The sequence below is a fragment of the Cebus imitator genome, unplaced genomic scaffold (assembly GCF_001604975.1).
Source record: "Cebus imitator isolate Cc_AM_T3 unplaced genomic scaffold, Cebus_imitator-1.0 Scaffold69, whole genome shotgun sequence".
Taxonomy (NCBI): Eukaryota; Metazoa; Chordata; class Mammalia; order Primates; family Cebidae; genus Cebus; species Cebus imitator.
Window position 1 is genome coordinate 6,096,158 of NW_016107384.1, and position 7,999 is coordinate 6,104,156.

At 35.1% G+C, this 7,999-nt stretch overlaps 1 protein-coding gene across 15 annotated transcripts in view; it reads left to right on the top strand.

Moving 5' to 3' along the window:
- MIA2 (MIA SH3 domain ER export factor 2) overlaps nucleotides 1–7,999 on the top strand; it is a 110,056-nt gene that overhangs the window by 62,902 nt on the left and 39,155 nt on the right. For 14 of the 15 annotated variants that reach the window (XR_005200742.1, XM_017530874.2, XM_017530873.2 and 11 more), the window contains 2 exons: nucleotides 30–120; nucleotides 4,484–4,622. Coding sequence is in view for 13 of the 15 variants with exons in the window: in XM_017530874.2 (XP_017386363.1) it covers nucleotides 30–120; nucleotides 4,484–4,622 (230 nt within the window). In the remaining 2 variants the exon portion in view is untranslated. Of the gene's footprint in view, nucleotides 1–29; nucleotides 121–4,483; nucleotides 4,623–7,999 lie in introns of those variants that run through there. The other variant, XR_001826010.2, reaches the window with a different exon arrangement.

The following is a 7,999-nucleotide window of genomic DNA, read 5'->3' on the forward strand; positions in this document are numbered from 1 at the left end:
TGTTACTTTTTTCCTTCTCTTCTTTAAAGTTAAATGCTTGTTTAAAAACCTTAGAAGGAGAAAGAAACCAAATATATATTCAGTTATCTGAAGTTGATAAGACAAAGGAAGAGCTTACAGGTAGGTCATCTACATACATACTTTTAATGTTTTTCTAAGTAAGTACATCTCCTTTTAGAGAGTGGTAAAAATTAATTGAATTAATTTTGGGAAGATCCAATTTGATTTTTTTTTTTAATTTTTGTCCTTGTTGGGTATTTGTGAAACATTAGTTCTGATTTTAGTTGTCATTGCTAAAGGCATACCAGTTTCCTCTATATTTATGTAAAATTAATGAATTTTTTAGAAAAACATGTAAAACCATATTTATTTTTTAATGTATTACACTGTTATGTGTTTGGTATGGTTTTAGATGTTAAAATGTAGCAAATTGAAACTTAATGTTGAAAGTCTTTGTTAATTGAAAAATTGATCTTCAGTAGTGGTACTACTTGCAGTATGATTCATTCCTTTAATGTACATACATAGTATATTAGCACATACGAGAGTGATGTTAGACCTGTAGAAATGAAGTTTTTGTTTTAATTGAAAACATTTATGTTTATTTTGCAGATAGTGTTTGTATTTTCAAAAAGTAAACAAGTTCTGTCAATATGTTTGAAAAGTTTTAAAATTGGGATAAATAGCACCTCATTTTGTACAAATAAAAATTAAAAAAATTTACCATATACATTTGCATCAGAAAAGACCAGAAGGACATACTCAAATGTCAATAATAATTATCTCTGAATATGGGATTATGGGCAGATTTTTATATTCTTTTCACTTACCTGTATTTTCAAAAACTTCTACAGTAAGTGAACTGCATTTATAATACTATTTTAAAAGATTGAACCACCAAAGATAGAGGTTATTAAAAATTATCATATCCCTGTCTGGGTGCAGTGGCTCATGCCCGTAATCCAAGTAGTTTGGGAGGCTGAGGCAGGCAGATCACCTGAGGTTGGGAGTTCGAGACCAGCCTGGCCAACATGAGAAACCCCGTCTCTACTAAAAATACAAAAATTAGCCGGATGTGGCGGTGGGTGCTTGTAATCCCAGCTACTCAAGAGACTGAGGCAGAATTGCTTGAACTCGAGGTGAAGGTTGCAGTGAGCTGAGAGTGCGCCATTATACTCCAGCCTGGGTAACAAGAGCGAAACTCGGTCTCAAAAACAAACAAACAAACAAACAAAATAAACAAACAAAAAATGATTGTATCCTACTCACATGATTTTAGTAATTGGATTATTTTTGGATTTTAAGAAACATTAGTATTAGTTTAAGAGAGTGTTGCTATATGTAAAGCATTGTACTAAAAGTCATGGGAAATTCACAGAAGGAAAAGATAGCTTACTTTCGAGAAAGCTGTATTTGAAAAAATGTGTGTAGAAAGTGCCAGAGTAGCAAGGAAATTTGCTCACCAGTTACCCCACTCCTTAATACAATTTCCTGGCAAATCTTTATGTTTTTCTTAGACTAATATTTGGAGACTGTATATCTGCCTGTACTCTTCTTCCAAATCTAACTTTGTTTTTTTAATGGATCATGAAAGATAAATTTCTGTAATTGATCATTTATTCATAGCGTGAAGATTTTCCTCCAAACTGTTTATGCCTTATGTGGTAATCATTTACAGTGGTTAAGTTACAGACAATTCAAAACAAAATAGCTAGAGTAGAAGTGCAAAAATATGGCCAGGTGCGGTGGCTTGTACTTGTAATCCTAGCACTTTGGGAGGCAGAGGTGAGCGGATCACTTGATCTCGGGAGTTGGAGACCAGCATGTCCAACATGGCTAAACCGTGTCTCCACTAAAAATACAAAAATTAGTTGGGTGTGGTGTCACATGCCCGTAGTTCCAGCTGCTTGGGAGGCTGAGGCATGAGAATTGCTTGAACATGGGAGGTGGAGGTTGTAGTGAGCCAAGATCTCACCACTGCACTCCAGCCTGGGCGACCAAGTGAGACTCTGTGTCAAAAAAAAAAAAAAAAAAAAGGTACAAAAGTATATTAAAGAATTAAGTGTTGGGTTGTAGTTTGCTTGTTTGTTTTACAGTAGGGATGATGAATTTTAGTAGAGATAATACCCAGCGTTGATCTCTTTATGTGATTGTTCTTGGCAATGGCTTAAAGCCTAGGTCAATGAATTTTTTTTCTGATGTAGATTAAAAAATTTCTGTGGAAAGATAGTTATGTACAATTTCCTGTACATTTAATCATTTAATGTTTACGTATTTACTGAAAATGTTCTTTTGGTGTGTATGTTAATGGGTTGTATTAGTCTGTTCTCACATTGCTGTAAGGAGCTACCTGAAACTGGGTACTTTGTAAAGAAAAGAGGTTTAAATGACTCATGGTTTTGTGGTCTGTACAGGCTTCTGCTTCCGGGGAGGTGTCAGGAAAACTTAGAATCGTGGTGGAAGGTGAAGGGGAAACTGGCACATCTTACATGGTGGGAGCAGGAGGAAGAGAGTGAAGGGGGAGGTGTTACACACTTTTAAACAACTAGATCTCATGAGAACTCTATCACCTAGGGGGAGACAGCACTAGGAGGATGGTAATAAACCATGAGAAATCATGCCCATGATCCATTCACCTCCCATCAGGCCACACCTCTAACACTGGGTATTACAGTTCAACATGAAATTTGGGTGGGGACACAAACCCAAGTTATATCATGAGTGTTTTAGAATAATTATATACCATTACATGTAATTCGAAAATTTTCTGTGTGTTAATACTATTTCCAAAACTTCCCTCTTTAGGCAGAGTGAGTTTTGTCTTTTAAGATTTGTGGTGGTGATTCATATACATGTTATGGGAGATTATACGTTCCTTCATCTAGAGGAGTTGAAGTTATTATATTGTTACCTTAATATTAGAGATATTCAGAGTTGATATTTCAATTTTAGAGGAGCTCAGCATTTATTATGTTAGGAGAGAAATGAGGTTTTTAAAAAAATTGGTGCATACATTATAAAGCATTCATAATTATTTAGAATTATTCATTTTTATAGATTTTTTTAAAACTTGGTTTAGCAGTTGAAACAAAATTGGTGTTTATCTCTCCAGTCTTGGTATATTTTAAACTAGGAGTATGTTTGAGCGATTGTTATGAAAAGATGCGGATTTCTAGCTTGACTTACATATCAAAATTTTAGCTTAAAAGGGAGGGCTAGGTAGAATTTATTATTGAAAGATAAAGTTTTCACTAGATAAAAACAGGTATTATTCATTGTCTGGAAATAGCTTTACAGGGAATGTTGAACTACAATGTTGCCCTTTAAAACTCTTATCTCCAAAATCTTCCTGAGAACTTTAGTGGCATTTGGCTCCCAAATTGAAAATTAGATGCTAGAATTAGAATGTTGAAGGTCTTAGGAATCCTGTAAATAATAATAAAAATTAAAACAATTTTTTTTTTTTTCTTTTTTGGAGACAGGGTCTCACTCTGTCACCTAGGCTGGAGTGCAGTGGTGTGATTATGGCTTACTGCAACCTCTGCCTCCCAGGTTCAAGCAGTTCTCCTTCTCGGCTTCCCAAGTAGCTGGGCTTACAGGCACTTCCCACCATGTCTGACTAATTTTTGTATTTTAAGTAGAGTTGGGGTTTTGCCATATTGGCCAGGCTGGTCTTGAACTCCTGGCCTTTGGTGATCTACCCACCTTGGCCTTCCCAAGTGCCGTGATTACAGGTGTGAGCCACCACGCCTAGCCAAAATTAAAGTAATTTATATAGGTCCTTACTTAAAATATTAATATACTCAGTTGAACACTATTCAGCCATCAAAAAATAATGGCATTCTGTTTTGTGGCAACATGAGTGAGCCAATTTAAAGTGAACTAAGCCATGCCAGAAAGAGCAGTGCTGCATGTTCTCATATATGGGAGCTAAAAAAGTTGATCTCATTTAGTAGAGAGTGGAATAGTAATAGTAATATGAGGATGGGAAGTGTAGGGGATAGGGAGTTAAGAAAAGGTTAGTTAGCATTTACAAAATTACAACTAGATAGGTGGAATGATTTCTAGTGTTCTGTAGCACTGTAGAGTGACTAGTTATTGTATATTTATTATTTTTCTTCAATCTACTTCATTTGTCATATTTTTTATTTGTAAATAGCTAGAAGAGAGGATTTTGAATGTTTATAACATAACGACAAATGCTGGAGGTGATGGATATGCTAATTACCCTGAAAAGATTATTACACATTGAATACCTGTATTGAAATATCATACTGTACCACATAAATATGTGCAATTTTTATGTGTCAATTAATAACAATAAAAACATTTGGGTAAACAAAATACCTTGTAGATTTTCTGTTAATGGAAAAAGTTTAGTTTATTAATAATTTATTATTTTTTGTAATTTTTATCTTTCTGAAATGTTAATTTGCAACTCAAATGTTTACTCCTTTAATTATGACTTAAAATTTTTATATAGAGCATATTAAAAATCTTCAGACTGAACAAGCATCTTTGCAGTCAGAAAATACACATTTTGAAAGTGAGAATCAGAAGCTTCAACAGAAACTTAAAGTAATGACTGAATTATATCAAGAAAATGAAATGAAACTCCACAGGTAATAAAAATCATGTTAACTTCGTTGAACAGCAAGTAAGATAGCTTCAGAGATATATGTTACATATTTAACTGTAGCAATTATTGAAAGTTCTCAATTTATGATTGGATTATATTTTATCAAATTATTTTTAAGAAAGGTATTTGATCTGGAAACACTTTTTTTCAACAAAGAAAATGTTGTAAATGATGTTGGAATTTCCAAGTTAGTCACAGAATCCTCTTTAGCTTCTAATAAGTAGTCAGCAAATTACTACCTTAAAATTCCTCATACTGGCAGGGAATCTGAGTGGACAGACACCCTTGATTGAACTGCCCATTAATTCCATCTCTGATACATGTAAAACTGATTTCTCTGTTCTGTGCAACTTGCTCCTACCCAAGTGTTCCTTGTCTTAGTAAGTGGTATTGTCATTTACTTAGTTGCTCAGGGTGGCTCCTGAAGCCATTTTTGACTTCTCTCTTTTCTATCTCCTATTTATTCTGTCATCAAATCCTGTCAGCTTTCTTATAGCCTGAATCTGACCACTTTTCACCATCTCCCATACTGGTCTAGTCCAAGCCATCAGCAGTTAATATCTGGTTTATTATAGTAGCCTTATAAGTAGTCTCCCTCTTTACACTTTTTCTCCTGTACTATGTTTTCTCTGCAACATGCAAGATGACCCTTAAAATGTGAATTGTGAGTATGGTCACTCTCTTGCTCAAAATCCCTACGTGCCTTCCTATCACACTCGGAACTTAACCCATAGCTTTTATATCTTAGCCTACAAGACTGTACAGCCTTGGACCCTTGGCCACTTCTTTAATTTTAGCTTATTTGTGTTCTTTTTCCTCTCAGTACCCTCCATCCAACACTGGCCTTTTTGGTGATCTTTAGCACGTTGACCTCAGGGTCTTTTGCACTTGCTCCTTTTACCTGGAATGATGTTTCCTTATACATTTGCATGGCTTAATTTTTCATTTTATTTGGTTCTGGGTTCAATTGTTGCCTCAAAGAATCCTTCCCTGTCTACTCTAACTAAAATAATAACTGCTACTCTTTATCCCCCTATTTTGCCTTGTAGCTCTTATTGTCCTCTGGTGATTGATTGCTTTTATTTCTTTTATCTTCCATATGTTAAATATAAGCTGTGAGAGAGAATTACTTTATTTTCTTCACTTCTGTGTTCCCAGTGCCTAAACCTGTGTGAGACACATGATAGCTGTTCAGCACGTTTGTTGAATATATGGACAAATGTGTTCAGTGCCTTAATATATTGAAGGAGTGTGTATGTGTGTATGGTGTTACCTAAATGTCTAAATACACAGAAGACCCTTGAGATACCTGAAGGCTTCAGATTTTTAAATGTTACCGAAGCACATATTTTTTTTTTTTTTTTTGAGACGGAGTTTCGCTCTTATTACCCAGGCTGGAGTGCAATGGCACGATCTCGGCTCACCGCAACCTCCGCCTCCTGGGCTCAGGCAATTCTCCTGCCTCAGCCTCCTGAGTAGCTGGGATTACAGGCATGTGCCACCATGCCCAGCTAATTTTTTTGTATTTTTAGTAGAGACGGGGTTTCACCATGTTGACCAGGATGGTCTCGATCTCTTGACCTCATGATCCACCCGCCTCGGCCTCCCAAAGTGCTGGGATTACAGGCTTGAGCCACCGCGCCCGGCCCGAAGCACATATTTTTGTCATCATAAAGGGTAATAAAATGTAACAGACTTTCAGGTTCCTTTAGGCTCTTAATGAAAGTTATTATAGTTGTTCTTTATTAATTACAGAATCTGTATTTGTGAATTCACTTACTTGCCAAAATATATCTGTAAATCAGATCAATACATACAAAGCTTTTGCAGCCATTCATGGACATATTCAGAATGATGAAAAATTTGAGTTGCCCAATGTGCATGTTGGCAGCTGAGGTTAAACAAGGTGATGCTCTGCTTTGTTTCAGCTCTCGTTCTGTAAAAAAGTGTCCTTTTTACGGTATATTTAGTACCTCATTTTTTATATTTTTATGCTTTTTGCTGGTGATTTAGGTGTTTAAAATGTACCCTAAGCATACTGCTCAACTGTTATGTAGTGTTTGAAGCACAAGAAGGTTGTGATGTGTGTTACGGAGAAAATACGTGTGTTAGATAAACTTTGTTTAGGCATGAATTACAGTGCTTTTGGCTGTGAGTTCAATGTTAATAAATTAACAATATATATATTAAATAAGATACCTTTAAACAGAAGCACACTAAGACAAGGTTATGTATTGATTAGTTGATAAAATTGTTGTGACCAGAGGCTAGCAGGAAGCTAATTCTTTTTGATTACCCTTAGGAGCAGTGATCTGGTATTTGCTAATTCATGATGTGTAGTGACTTTATGGAATATAACTAGCACAAATAATGAGAATCTACTTGATATATTTGGAAACTGGTAGAGAATACTAATGCTTCTTTGAGATCAAGATGCTGGGTAGTGCTTGGCTCAGTCACTGCTAAGTTCTGTATCTCAGTCATGATTTGCATTTCAGTTCACAATTAAAAAGTTTTTGTTATGGACCTTTGGCCATTTCAGACTGCTCAGGGTATGAAAGAGAATAAACTTGACTAAAAGAAAGAGTTGCAGTATAACTTTAGGGCTTTTGAGCCAGTATACCTAGGAGTGGGCCCTTCTTTTTAGGTTAGAATGAAACATATTAAATTAAAACTTGGATATAAAAGTGATTGTTTGAGGTGAAAGCAATACTTTTGTGTATATCTTTTGAATAAAAAAGGTATATGGTTGATTACAGAATTTCGATGAGCAGTGTTTCAGAAAAAAAAAAAAGACATTTTCCTTAGATTTTTAAGGCAAGGATAGGAAGCTGAGTAGTGTCCTACTTGTGTGTGTTGTTCACATGATTTCATTTGTTTGAAATATTTTAAATTCCTAAAGTATGTATTTGCTTCTTACATTTAAATTAAACTACTTGCTACTGAAATTCAGTGAATTATGCCTTTGGTACTTCTTCAGAGTAGAATATTGAATTGATAGTACCCATAAATTTATATTCTTGCCGCATATAGAATAAGTTCAGTCTAGATGTTTTTCTTGACTGATACATTGTTTTACTACCATTTTTCCAAATTTAATAATGGAAAGAAATGAAATGGTAGGACTTAGAAGCTTGATGTGTCCCTTTTTTTTTTTGAGACAGAGTCTTGCTGTGATGCCCAGGCTGGAGTGCAGTGGTGCAATCTTGGCTCTCTGTAACCTCTGCCTTCTGGGTTCAAGCAATTCTTTTGCCCCAGCCTCCTAGGTAGCTGGGACTACAGGTGTGCCACCAGGCCTGGCAATTTTTTTTTTTTTTTTTTTTTTTTTTTTTTTTTTTTTTTTTTTTTTTTTTTTTTTTT